Source organism: Triticum urartu, chromosome 6A, assembly GCF_056163025.1.
Source record: "Triticum urartu cultivar PI428250 chromosome 6A, HENAU_Tu73, whole genome shotgun sequence".
In the NCBI taxonomy this organism is placed as follows: Eukaryota; Viridiplantae; Streptophyta; class Magnoliopsida; order Poales; family Poaceae; genus Triticum; species Triticum urartu.
The window spans coordinates 205853212-205867664 of NC_141878.1; the positions used below are offsets into that span (position 1 = coordinate 205853212).

The window sequence follows — 14453 nt, forward strand, 5'->3', positions numbered from 1 at the left end:
TTCTCAAATAATGTACAAACTTTTTTGTTCCCCCAATAATGTTCTCTAAATAATTTTATCTTTTAATAATGGTGCTAAATTGTATTCAATAATTGTTCTTTTAAGAATGTTCCACAAATAATTTTCCCCAAACAATGTTGAAAGATTTTTTTTCACAATAATGTTCTCTTAATGTCCTCTAATAATGTTGCCAAGATAATGTTCAAAATTTTTGTCCCCCTAAAATGTTCCCTGATTATTGTTATGTTCGGCAAGTAATGTTCAAACTTTTTTGTTCCTCCAATAATGTTCTCCGAACAATGTTCTCTAATAATGTTCCCAAGATAATGTCGACCAAATAATGTTATCTGAAGTCCCTAAATAATTTTGTTTTTAATAATTGTGTTCAATAATTGTTCTTTTAATACTGTTCCACAAATAATGTTCCCCGAATAATGTTCAATTTTTTTTCCCAATCTTGTTCTATTGTACAAACTTTTTTGTTCCTCCAATAATGTTCTCCAAACAACATTCTCTAATAATGTTCCCATGATAAATAATTTTGTCTTTAATAATTATGTTCACTAATTGTTCTTTTAATAATGTTCCACAAATAATGTTCCCCAAATAATTTTTTTCCCAACAATGTTCTCTTGTTCTCTAATAATGTTCAAACTTTTTTGTTCCTCCAATAATGTTCCTCAAATAATGTTTGTCTTTTAATGTTCCTCAAATAATTGTTGATTCCGAGGAATTTTTTTTACTTGAAGAACATTTTTAAACTTCAGAGAACTTTATTTATACGGAACAATTTACTGATTTTCTTGGAAGTAATGTTCAAACTTTTTTGTTCCTCCAATAATGTTCTCCTAACAATGTTCCCTAATAATGTTCCCAAGATAATGTTGACCAAATAATGTTATGTGAAGTCCCTAAATAATTTTGTCTTTAATAATTGTGTTCAATAATTGTTCTTTTAATACTGTTCCACAAATAATGTTCCCCAAATAATGATCAATTTTTTTCCCAATGTTGTTCTATAATAATGTTCAAATTTTTTGTTCCTCCAATAATGTTCTCCAAACAATGTTCTCTAATAATGTTCCCACGATAAATAAATTTATCTTTAATAATTATGTTAAAAAATTGTTCTTTTAATATTGTTCCACAAATAATGTTCCCCAAATAATGTTCTATTTTTTTTCAAATAATGTTCTCTTGTTCTCTAATAATGTTCAAACTTTTTTCCCCCAATAATATTCCCAAATTAATGTTTGTCTTTTAATGTTCCTCAAATAATTATTAATTCTGACGATTTTTTTTACTTGAAGAACATTTTTAAACTTCAAAGAATTTATAAGGAACAAATTACTGATTTTCTTAGAACATTATTTAGGAAATATTATACAAGGAACATTTTTATATTGAAGAGTTTGAACATTGTTGACCTGATTATCATTATAGTAAAAACATCCCTCCAAGGAAATTTTGTTGACCCGAATGAAACATTATTCAAGGAAATTTTGTTTGAAGTAATATTCACTTATCATTATTTTATATAATATGTTTGTTCCCCCAATAATGTTCTTCGAATAATGTTCCCCAATTATCTGTTCAGTTTTCTTTTTGTTCCTCTATAATGTTCCCTGATCAATGTCCTTTCAATAATGTCCCCCAAATTCCGTGAATAATGTTCCCTAAATAATGTTGATGCTGAGGAATTTTTTTTCCTTGAAGAACAATTTTAAACTTCAAAGAAAATTATTTATTATGGATCCATTTAGTGTTTTTTTAGAACATTACTAAGGGAACTATAATGTTCCCTGAATAATGTTCCCTAAATATTGTTGATGCCGAGGAATTTTTTCTTTGGACTTAAAGAACATTTTTAAACTTCAAAGAAAATTATTTACTATTTTTTTATGCAATAATGATTGTTCCCCCAATAATGTTCTTTTAATAATGTTCTACAAATAAATGTTTTTCAAAATGCAAATAACAATTTAGTCTAGAATAACCTTTTTCAGAGAACATTATTTATTTTTGAATAACAATTTTTAACTTTTCACTAAGAACATCATTGAGGGAATATTCAATGAATTTTTAAAAATCAAGGAACAATATTGAGGAACTATTTAGTAAGCGTTAAACAGTTTTTAATTGAGGCAACATTATTCGGGGAACAATTATTTATTCAAGCTTCGGACAATATTGTTCAACTAATTTGTTTTTGCCCCAAGGAGCATTTTGCAAAGAACATTGTCCTAGGAACATTATACAATTATCATTTTTTTATCCAACGAACATTATCCAATCATCATTTTGCAAAGAACATTATCCATGAACAAGAAAACAAGGGACATCATCAAATTTCTTTGTCCACACAATAATTAAAATCCATCTAAATTTTTTCAGCTAACAATGCAAAAAATTCTTCAACGAAGGAAATTATCTTCTTCCTTGTTCTGAACAATGAAAACCATCAACTAGTCTTCTTTTTTGGAGCTGCTTTCTTCCTAGATTTCTTTTCAAATTGTGGCTTCAATCTTTCTCCTTTGTTCACAGACTTGGAAGGCCGTATAGGAGGATCTTTCAATGAATTTTCAGACTGCAATTCTTCTTGCTGTTTCTTCCCTTGCAAGTACTTCGTATGAATTTGAGCAATAGCATCCAAAAGTTCTTTGCTAAGTTCAGAATCTTTGCTGATGTCTAAGCAAGCTTCACCAACTTTACTCATCAGAATAGCATATCTGACTGCATTGTGTGACTGATCTTCACCTGTAAGCAGCACCATTTCTTTCTTGCACTTATCCAATTCTTTTTCTCTGAAGGAAATAGTCCATCTGTCAACAATCAGCTTATCTGGAATATGGGTAATGTCAAACTACGTAAAAAGTCTGAGGATATGGCAACAAACAATACCATCACGCTCAAACTTCCCACAAAAACATTTGAATGAACCAGTACTAAGGTCCACATGGACTCTGAACATTTCTCTTGTGAATTCTGGTTTTTCATACCTGATGTGTTTTTCCAAATCATACACTTTATCCTTCTCAATTTCTATAACTTTAAAAGCTGTTGAATTCACTAATTCTGTCAAAAACTTCAAGTAGATTCCTCTGGTATATATTGCTGCTGCATGCCGTTCAACAAGCTGATGACTCCAAAAGACAGGAGTCTTCTCATTAGACAAGAATTTGTCCTGGTTTTCTATGTGAATAACATCCTCTTGGAACAGCACATACTGTTTCATGAAAGCCTCTATAGTATCTTTCCTCTTGATGTAGTCCTTGAAATTTGAGTTGAAGCTTTCACTCCGGTTGGTCGACCTTATGAAAGGGCAAAAAACGCCTCGAAAATAAGCTGGAACAAAGAAGGTCCGGTTCTCCCACATCCTTTTGATGTGAGCATGTTCAACACAGTTATACTTCAGCACAAATTTCTCCCATCTTTCTTCAAATTCCTCAACAGTAATGGACTGCAATAAACACTTCATCATATGTTTTTCCATCTTTTCCCTTGTAGCCATGTAAGCACTCATGTTTTCCTGCACATTTTTAAATATATGCCAAAGACAGAACCTATGTAACGCATCTGGAAATACTTGAGGAATAGCAGCTTTCATCCCTGCATCTTGGTTAGTCAATATTATTCCTGGTTTTTTCCACTGCATGACCTCCATGAAAGTTTCAAACAGCCACACAAAAGTATCTGAAGTTTCATCTTGCAATAGAGCCCAACCAAACACAATTGTTCTTCCATGGCCATTAATTCCCACTATAGGCGCAAAAGGCATGTTATACTTATTTGTGCTATAAGTGGTGTCAAATGAAATGATCTCACCAAACAACCTGTAGTTCAATCGGGAACGAGCATATGTCCAGAACAAGCTGAGAACCGTGTTGTCTGTATCTCTTTGCATCCTGTAGCAGAAACCAGGAGTATCAATTTGTAGCTTCTCAATATACTGCAATGTCCATTCAATATCTATGTTCTCCTTTTTACGCATCCGTTCTCCCTTTTTCAAATTATCCAGTTTCTTCACATCAAAGGTAATGTTTCCCAGCTTGCCACCACAAAGCTTTCTGAATATGCTCATGATTCTTCTCGGTTTCACTCTGTGTTCTTGAAGCAATTTTGACAACATGATTTCTGCCTCGTTCATGTTTCTGTGGCTTAAGAAAAATTTTGTAAGTGATGGAGACCTTACTAGATCATGGTTGTGCTCAAGACACATTAAAGCGATATGCCACTTGTCATCCACCAACTTCACTATTATATTCATTGGACAATTTGTCCCTTCAATAATGTTTCTTTTCCTTTTCCTCAAACCAGTGTTGATACTTGGTCTTTTCCTACTTTTATTGCACTGGAAATACAACTTCCTATTCTTATAATTCCATCCTTTTATCATTGCGAAACCATTCAGCTGAGCATAAACATTTACAAACCGGGCAGCATCATCCAGTGTCGTAAAGACTTTACCAATTTCTGGCACACTACCATTGTCTGCTTCATCTGGTGTAGGGAACACATACTCTTCATTCCCCGCACAAGCTATTGTCTCTTCATCAGAATCTGCACTCTCAAAATTTCCTTCGTAATCACATTCAGAATTCTGAGCCAAAGGAAGTACCTGCAAAGGGAAGGAACACAAGTATTCAACATCAGAATAAGAATCTTTACAAAACAAAGTTAAAATATGAAAAGTCCATTTTTATTCTTTTTCCCAAGCATGCAAAAATCGTACCTCATGGCAAATATTTTCCACTTCTTCTGTTGTCGTCAAAGGTTCAATGATCATGTTCTCACCAACACTGTCCTGTAAAGATTTATTTACATTTTAATACTCATATCACTTCTTAATTTAGTATATTTGCAAACAAAAGCACGTGCAGGTTTTCATTTTTTTTCTCACACTGACCTGCTTGCTCAAACTTAGCACTACTGCTGAAGATGATTCAGAAGCATTGTAGTTGTTATCATCATTTCTCCCCATTGACCACAAAAAACAATGAAGATATACTTTCTGTCAAACAATACAACTGTATTCAAGATCTTGTCACACTTTTTGGTTGAGAAAAACATGTGCTACAATTATAATCACACTACCCACTTTGAAAGTACTTACAGTCTGTTCATTGTTATTTGACATTCGCAAAAGTTCGCTGATCATGTTTGGTGCAGCTACTTCTACTTCTTTGTCAATGCCACCAAATAAATTGAACCCCATTTCAGCTTCTTGACTCTCAATCAGTTCTTGGACACCATTTTTGAGTGTGTTAAAGTTTAGTACTGCATATCATTTGCAACGAAGAAATGCATTTTAAATCACAGATCTCAAAGAACCAACCTCAGTTTCTTTCCTCAAACTTTGATATTGAACAAACTGATCAAATTCTTCCATCAAAGGACACCCCTAAGAGAAAAGTGATAGTAATTTAAAAGATATTGTCATCTTAACTGAAACCCTTCAAAGCAATGATTGAATCAAGGACAGTCACTCACCACACTTGCAGGTTCTGCAGCATATTTGCCCGCTGAACGTTCCAGCAGTTTGTTTTCATTGTTGGTCCTTCTCTTCTTCACTTCTTTTCCATTGGATGCAGTTCTTTTCTCAATTTGTTTCTGCATCCAGAAGAAAACATGACACATTCTCTCTTTTGAATTTTTCCTGGTGTTGTAGTCACTAACTTTTTCAATGAACACACTCAACTTCTATTTTTATAAACAAGAAATGTAGAGACTAACCTTCTTAGTAATCTTTTTCTCCTTACTGATTACTTGCTGGTTAGCAAATTGCACAAAACTGCTTTCACCTTCCATCTGGATGATACCATAGGCTGCAACAAACAAGACAACACATACTGCTTATTATGTATTTTCAGTGAACTTTGTCAAACTTGCAAATATGCGAAGTAAAATGAAACAGAGGATTAAACTACGTAACACATTAATACTTTATAAATATTGTGTATATGTGGTGATAAGTATTTGTAAAACGAAACTTAGCTGGAATATGTCCAACATAAATAGGTAGAAGATAGATAGATGCCACTAAGGCAGAACCTTGCAAACATAGTTGGATCATTAATCATATTACTAGATTCAACTAAACAGCTCGGATATTCTCAAGTTTCAATGACTGGACAGTTTCTTTGGTCTTCCTCATGTGTTTGAAAAAATGGCATTATATTCCTACAGATTTATCATGCACGTAACATACTGGAGCTCGGTGGCGGCATCATCTACGTGCGTTTATTAGTCCTGTGTTTCACTTCTCTACTCTGCTGGCACTGTTTTCTTTTGTGACATTTGTTCAGGAAACATAGCAGCGGCCAGAGCAGCTTCAGAGTATTTTCTCTAAAACATGTTAGCAATTTTTGGGAGAACTAGCATTACATTGCCGCTACAACATCTGCAAGATAGTGCTTGGAATAACTTTTCACTAGTTTAAGGACTGGTTCAATGAATTTTTAAAAATCTAGTTGAAATTGAATCATAACAACAATTGCAACTCAGGCCACAGGAAATTATTCAGAGCATTAAACTAGGTAATCATCAAGGTTCAATGACTGGCCAATTCTAAGTACTTGTTCGTCAGATCAACAACAACTAACTGACCAATTCTACCTCTTACTATCCTAGAAACTTTAAGTAATTTTTCTTCCACTTCTTCCTCCTTTTCCCCCAACCAAACTTTCTTCAATGTACAACAGAATTAAGGAAAGGAAAGGAAGAAGATCAAGAAGAGAGGGCAAGGTATTCTACTACCTGTGCGCTCGAGCACGGCCGCCGATGGAAACGGGATTTTAGGTGCCCTGGCGGCGCCGCCGCTACACTGCCGCCGCCGCCTATCTCGTGGTTTGGTGGAACAGATCGGGCCACGTACCCCCCAGGTCTTATCTGGTCGGAGTTTTTTTTCCTCCTTTATTTTCTATTCAGCAACAGACAAGTGGGACCGTCCACTTAGAACACTTTCCCCATTTCACTTCTCTGTTCTCTCCTCCCCTCCGCTCGCCGTCGCCCCTCCTAAGATCTGAAGTGTTGTTCACCGATATTTCTCCGTTGGCTGAATCGGCTCCAAGCAAAAGGTTCCATCCCCTCTCCCTTCCGCCCTACCTATGTTCTACTCGCCTCTAACCTCTTCATCTGTGTATATTTTGTTCAATCTTGCGGAAGTATCATCGTGATTAAGATCTTCTTCCAAGGATTGCAACTTAGATAGGTTGTTACTGCTGTCTTTTTTAGGTGCCTCTGACTACAACGCATGTTCTGATGGGCTAGGGTTTGTTCTCATGGAATATTTTAGCAGCCATGTAGTTCGATTTGAACATGTCAGGAATAGTAGCCTTGTGGAAATACTTTTTGTTCATGCCAATTAAGATGTTTTTCCTGCTTACATTCACTAATTCCTAGAAGTACTATAACAAGTGCTTATTAGAAGATAATTTCAATAATACTAGTCCTACAACACAGTGCTTATAAGAAGATAATTTCAGCATCTTTTTCCGATGGGGAACCAAAAATGATTTTGGGATGGCCCTCAACGCATTGATGGAAGCATGAATGAAAAACAACGGTGCAGCTGCAACCAACCCAGCAGTTCACTGCACTGTCCTGGTTTGATTTGCCAGTCCGGGAGACCTTCCGTTGGTAGATGGCAACGGTGACGGCGACATAGGAAGATGGGGTTACCATTTGCAGTCGAATTGTTGTTATCACGACGGGACTGATCAGACGATAGCTCAGCGGTAACTGTTTCGTGTTCATAGCCTCTGAAAACTGTTAACTATTCCTGTCGCGGAATTGAAGGTTGTTGGTGCGGCCGTCATCGGGCGATCAATGAGCTGCAGTTTGTTAGTAGTTCAACACAGTGCTTACAATGAATGCATATTAGAAATTTGTGTTTCAATACTGATAGATAGTATCACTTCCACACCGAAGCAACTGCCATGTTTTCCTACTTTGAATTTCTCCCCACTTAATTTCATTAGAACAATTAACGATACTCTATTCACTGTAGATGGAACAAGGATGTTCTAAGAAAAGAGAAGCAGAAGAGATTGTACATGGAGGCAAAAGATCCAAGGTAATGAAGATATGCTCTATAACATTCTCTGATATGTTTTGCTCAGTTCTCTAGCAGTACAAATACTGTTTATGTTTTGCTTTTTATGTACCCATTTCATTTCCCAAATCAATGAGTAACTATCTTCCATGTCCACACCCATTGTGCAATGATATAAAACTTCAGCAAATAGCAGTAGTTCTTTGCATTGTTGTTTCAACCTGAATATTTACTCTCTTTTTTTGTCACCAGATGTTTTTTTCTTTATCTGGAGGCTGGTAAAAGCTTGAAAAATCTGTTTCCACTTTCAGAATTTTTTGACATTTTTGTACAAAACATGTAGTGGCTCCAACACATGCTTGTCCAGCCAACTTTACTCTTCTTTGCCGTTCCTTACCAAGAACAAGTCTGCATTGTTTAATCAAACTACTTATAGAGACACTATTTCGACTTGATAAGCTGTTGAATAGCTAGCAGATTACTGGCCCCTCTTGTGATCTTTTCTGCAGCCTACCTCTAGGATTCATGACGAAAAAGGGACATATTTTTTTTGAACAAATCCTCTAATATTTTCCTTTCTTCCTTTATTTTTTTCCATGCAGTGCAATCAATTTGAGCATGTCGAATCATTTCTGAAGCTTGCATCTGAAATGAGTGATAGACACAAATAGTGTGTAGGTAGAATGGGGTTTCAAACATTCCTACAAATAACAAGCATGTCCAATATTGACTCCATTTACCTGTGGCTTTCAAACCATTTCAACACTACTTCTTGCTCCATTGAAATGGGAAATGGATTCAAATTCCCTATTACAACTTCAACTATTCACAAGATTTTTGGTATGCCAATTGGTGGAGTTCCTGTCATCACGAAACCATCAGAAGCAACGTATGAATTCATCAAGCACGAGTTAGGAACAACTTCACCCACTATTGAGTACCTTTTCTCAATTATCAATGATGAACTTCCTGAAGATAAATACTGCCGAATCTTCATTCTGATACTACTGTCACTGTTTGTTGCACCTAATTCAAGTGGAGTTGTTACCAAGTTTGTCTACAATGCAGTAGTTGACATAGACAGTATTTCACAATATGATTGGTGTCTGCTATGTCTGAGCTACATGGTTTATTCAATCAAAAAAGCAAAACTAAACAAGGCAAGCACCAAAAAGTTCATTCCTGGAGGATGCAAATTACTTATGGTGGTAAGCTCATTTCCCACGACAAAATTTCTTTAATTTTTCTTTTTCTATGCACCAATCAATTTTTTGTCTCTGATTCACACTTGTCATTTTTTACCAAATCTGTCTGAATTTTGTTTTAAATGTCAGATATCCTATTTCGAGTTCCTCATAATAAGTGAATTGAAGTTCCCAAGCATTGAACCAAGACTACCACTATGGTCGGCAAACATGCTTAATTCATACATGGCACTTGATGCGCTCCATGGCGAGAGAAACGAATATGGCAGACTACCGGTATGGCCTTGTTCTTCATAGATATTACTCTTGCACATTACGTAGTTCTATTCCCTGTCTTTAATTTTCATTTTATAGTTATGGTACTACTTCAAAGTGCAATGGAACATTACATAAATATTTAACATCTTCTTCTTACCCAACAGATAAAACACATCTCCTCTACTCCATTCAATGTTTCTGTTTTCATTGAACTTCCTAAAGAGATACCGCAGTATATTGAATCCAAATTCACAGATATTAGTATGACACAAGTATGTTCTCTTGCTGCTTTTCATCTTTTTCGGAGCAACAACAAACTGACTTTCTCATTTTTTTAAAGTTTGTTTAACAAGACGTACTCTCTCATTTCAACAGGACAAGATAATTCTTCAAATACAAGCTCAGAAATTCTACACGAATATCATTCGGAACTCAGCACCTACTCTTAAGACCTATGTAGATGGCATGCATACTTCATTGCTCAAGACGTCGACATCTTCCAGCAGCCCAAACCTGCAATTTAAATCATCAGTTTCGGATAACACATTCAAAGTTCCTAGGACTAAACAATTGTTGGCTATAGAATCACCTCCAAACTTCCCAATGCTAACTGTCCCAACAATCATTGATGAAGATAAACAAGTCAACATCAATGAAATTCTTCAGCAATTGGTCAATCATTTCACTCAATCTCTGAACATAACCAGCTCTAATTTCTCTCTATCTTTTAATGGTAATCTACCATCTTTCGAAGAGCTTGCTTGTCCGGAATTATTTGTGAAGACATCAAGTCGAAAAACAACACCTCCCACTGATGTTTCAGAAATGTTGCATCGTAAGTTTTTCTTTCATAGCTCTTCTAAGCATGTTTTTTCTGTGTACCCAAATAGAACATGAATTAAGTAATGACAAATTTTTTCTACAGGATTATTGTCTGAATCAAAACCCCCAAAACAAAGAGTAGAAGAAACAAAATTTTGCTTTCCACTGTTCAGATTCTTATTACCAGGAGAGCATTTGGAAGGTCATTTCTCTTACAAACTTCATTTTATCCAAAGTAATTTTTTCAGACATGTAGATGAACTGAGTTGTTAAGATTTCTTATTCTTAATGTTCTTTTAACTTTTTTTGTTTAACTAGATTTCATTGATGCTGAACTAGATAAAGACTTGTTGCCTGATGAAAATGTAGTTGCATCTCAGAGTACTCTCAACAATACAATGCATGCCAATTCAAATGGAGAGGCTGGTACAGTCACTCAATATCAAGACACGGATTCTCCTTCATTTGATGCAATTACCAATTTAATTGAGTTAGTTCACAATGTTCCATTTGCATCTCGTTCCTCTAGTCAGTTCACCCTCTCAGCAAATCAGTATAGTATGCATTGCAATAGTCATGCCAATCCCAATGTTCCTGGAACCGAGAGCCCAATAAGGATAATGGATTTCCTATCACCAAAACTCTTCCCAAACAATATTGCCACACCTATTGAATATTCTTTGCTAGTTAAAGCACTCGAACAACATGAAGCACATTCCAGCAAGTTTTCAAAACCAGAAACTTCAACCTGGCAACAACGTGTGAACAATTCTTTCAAATCTGCGACACTAGTCATTCAAGAACCCAAAAATTCTGGGCAGCAGTTCATCTTTTCAGATGGAATAGAGAATGATTTCTACCAAACATTGGTTGGACTACTTCCCAAATTAACTTTCAGGTATGTACAAAAAGCATATGAATTTTTATGTGATATGTTGTACATGATTCGAACATAAACAATTTTATATATGCTATCAATGCTTTTTTCTCATGTTTTATTTTCACTTTTCTTGATGATATTCTTCTGCCATTAATAGCCAAAGAATATTTGAGATCGAAGGAGTTTGGGTGGATCAGAAAACCATAACTCTGTCATTTAAGCCTGGTGGTTGGATAAACCCTCGGGTTGTTGCCTGTTTTTCAAAACTAAAGAACAAAGACCAGCTGAACCGAGGAAGAAAAGACCTCCTACCAAACAATGAAATAGTGGAGCACATAGTTAGCATTGACGACATGGTCAGCCTATTTTTTAAATTCTTTTCCTCTGTTTTCATTTTCACACCATTGACATTTCCTTTTCTTAACTATCAATAATTTTCTGGGAAACAAACTTACAGGAGAAGCTAATGAACCCAATGCTAAATCATTCAGATCCTGCAAATAAACTAATCTTACAGGAAAGTAATGTTGGCTTCAATTTATTGAATGCTTTCTTGGTAAGATAAGTTCTTTTTGTACAAACTGTTTCTTACTGATTTTTCTTGTTGAAAGAGGTTAGACTAATAGATTTTTCCTTTCCACAATTCCCTAGGTAAAAATGCCCATATTCAAGGAAAAACAATGGATTTTAATCACTGCTAACTTCAGAGCCAAATTTTTTGATATCATGAACCTGTACTACAGTGCTGATACATTTCTACCAACAATTAGTGCGGTTATCTACAACTTCAAGGTCTTGTTTGCTGCTACATATGGAAATTCTACTTCTTTCAACATAGGTAATTTCGAATCAAGATTTGTACCAGCTCCCAAGGTCAATTTCAGGTGGGTTTTCCATGGAAATCTCCAGTTTTACAATATTTGTACCAGCCACGGGCAAAATTTTGGCTCTTTCTCCTAAAAAACAGATTAGAAGTATTTTAAATTCACAATAATTTCCATCTTGAGTATGGAACTGATTGTGCTATTTTATTTCACAGGTATGACTCAGGAATTTTCATTCTACAGTATGTTAGCAAGTACAAAGGTCTTGAATTGCAGGGTTTCTCTAATGTAAGCTATAAACATTTTTTCCGTTTTTTGCTCATTACTTGGAACATATCAGGAATTAAACTGCACTTTTTCTAAAATACGGTAGGATGATTTACAATCTCCACGTCAAAAATTCCTGTTTGAGATTGTAACATGCAAGGACAATCAAATTCAACTGCTGTTAGTAACTTCTTTCCTGCAGCGACATGTAAGTTCTCTATTTTTTTTCTCCTATGGAAACAAAAGAGATGTTATTTTCTTAGAGCATGTTCTTTCATTCCAAACAATGAAATTAATTTCTTCTAATCGCGTTTATGTTTCTTCAAATTCTTCTTTCTATTCTCAAGGGTCTCATTAATACTGCCACCTTCAAGGGAAGTGCACCGCAAGATTCAACTCCAAAGAATACTTCCATGGCAAAAAAGTTTCCTTACCGATAGAGCAATCTTTTTTTCTCTTGCTGGTCTAGTGATAGTTTCTTCCAAGACCATCAGCTGTAAACAATGTCCGAAAACAGCTGAAAAAGTATTGAATACAAGTAGTAAGACATGTACATTTTTTTAGTCTTTCATGACACCTTGGTGATACTATTATCAGTCAATTTCATCAAGTTGTAAGCTCACCACTTTTTATGATAGTTTTGAAGTACCAGTTTGTAATAAATGGAACCAACACCTGGTTTCATAAAATGGAACCAGCAACCATTGTTTAGTAAATTCAAGGTTTTTCTGTTTCATGTTTCTTTGGGAGACAGTTGAAACAGTGGAACAGTAGAAACTATACCATTCTTTAATTTACTACCATTGTTGAAACAGCAGAAAGAGAAGAAACAGAAGAAACAGTGGAACCATTCTTTACTTTATAACAGTAGAAATAGTGTAAAACAGCAGGGACAACAACCAGTGGAACAGCTTCGCGAAGCAGAAACAACGAAATGCTTGAAACAGTTCAAAAATAGTTCGCGCGCGCCAAGCGGCCCACAAAGCCCGCCAGTCAGCTGCCCCTGTGTGAAGCCGCAACTAGTTGACGCAGAATGTGTCATATAGGAGTTCCCTGTAGCGATGTGTGCGTGTGCGTGTGTGGCAGCACCGTGGGAGGATGAGGGAGCGAGCGATCGAGGAGGGGTCGAGCCTAGGGTTAGAGGTTGGATGGGCCTTGGGCCACGATAGTGGGTAGGGAAAGGCCAGGAGGACTGCTTGGCTGGCCAAAAGAAAGAAATTGGTTTCTTTCCATATTTCAGAAGAAGAAAAGATCCAAGGAAATTATTTGGAGGTTCAAATAAACCTAAAGTTAACTGAAATGGCATGTGACCACTTTGACATAATATCAAAGCTCCACATCTATATTTGGAGCAAGGGGAGAAGGATGGAGGATTTATATAATTTAGAGACGAGAGGAGTTTCAAATGCAAGTGTGTTATGGTCAATTCCAAATAAATGGAATATTTTGTATAGCTCCCTAATATTGGGAGGATAATTTATAAAGAGAAGTCACCCTTCCCTCGATTTAAATGGATCGAAGATCTATACAATTTATTTAAAAGAGTTATAAAATTAATGATATTATAGCATGATGACATGATGCAATGCAAGAGATGACATGATGAATGCAATAAAGCAATTGAAACACACGGTGACAACGGGAATAAATGGAAGGTGGAGCATCGGTGTTGGGGCGTCACCACTCTCCTCCACTTACAAGAGATCTCGACCCGAGATATAAGGATGACACCGGGGAGAAACGGAAGAGGAAGAGGTAAAACAAGTTGCTTCTTTGACAAACGAGTGAAACCAATGAACCTTGAGAGGTTGAAAAGTTGAAAGAAAGAACACAACAGAGTTGAACACAATTGAGAGCACTCCGGTAGAAAAGAGAAACAAGGAACACCATGTCAACCTTGGAGGTTGCGAAGCTACGAATGACGAGCACAATGGACGAGAAGGAATTGAAACCACTCTAGTTGAAACGAGATAAACAAGGAACAAGGAAGAACAAATTCGGACAACACTCCGGTTGAAAAGAGATGCAAGACTTGATAAGATGAAAAGAACTTGAGCAGAGGACACAACATTCCCGCTAAACGGATAAGCAAGGAAAAGAACATGATATTTACAAAATGAGATGATGGGTCGAAGAGAGTAACG

The 14453-nt window shown here is 35.8% G+C and overlaps 1 protein-coding gene and 1 pseudogene across 1 annotated transcript; both read right to left on the reverse strand.

Annotated features, from left to right (window-relative positions):
• Positions 1-2461: 2461 nt before the first annotated feature.
• On the reverse strand, positions 2462-4786 carry LOC147964758 (protein FAR1-RELATED SEQUENCE 5-like; annotated as a pseudogene).
• A 4-nt stretch (positions 4787-4790) lies between these two features.
• LOC147964759 (uncharacterized) lies at positions 4791-5808 on the reverse strand. The gene is made up of 6 exons (XM_087530149.1): positions 5734-5808; positions 5491-5610; positions 5332-5401; positions 5114-5241; positions 4907-5011; positions 4791-4799 (listed from the first exon to the last, which is right to left on the reverse strand). Exons 1-6 carry the CDS (start codon positions 5806-5808, stop codon positions 4791-4793), a joined length of 507 nt encoding a protein of 168 aa, XP_087386275.1.
• Positions 5809-14453: the final 8645 nt, after the last annotated feature.

What these genes read in the sequence shown, in the direction of transcription:
- LOC147964759 (XM_087530149.1), bottom strand. Translation starts at nt 5,808, where the DNA reads ATGGAAGGTGAAAGCAGTTTTGTGCAATTTGCTAACCAGCAAGTAATC. An exon ending in GAGGAAAGAAACTGAGGTTG is followed by an intron (nt 5,242 to 5,331) that starts GTTCTTTGAGAT and finishes ATGGTGTCCAAG; the next exon opens with AACTGATTGAGAGTCAAGAA. An exon ending in CAAATAACAATGAACAGACT is followed by an intron (nt 5,012 to 5,113) that starts GTAAGTACTTTC and finishes ATTGTTTGACAG; the next exon opens with AAAGTATATCTTCATTGTTT.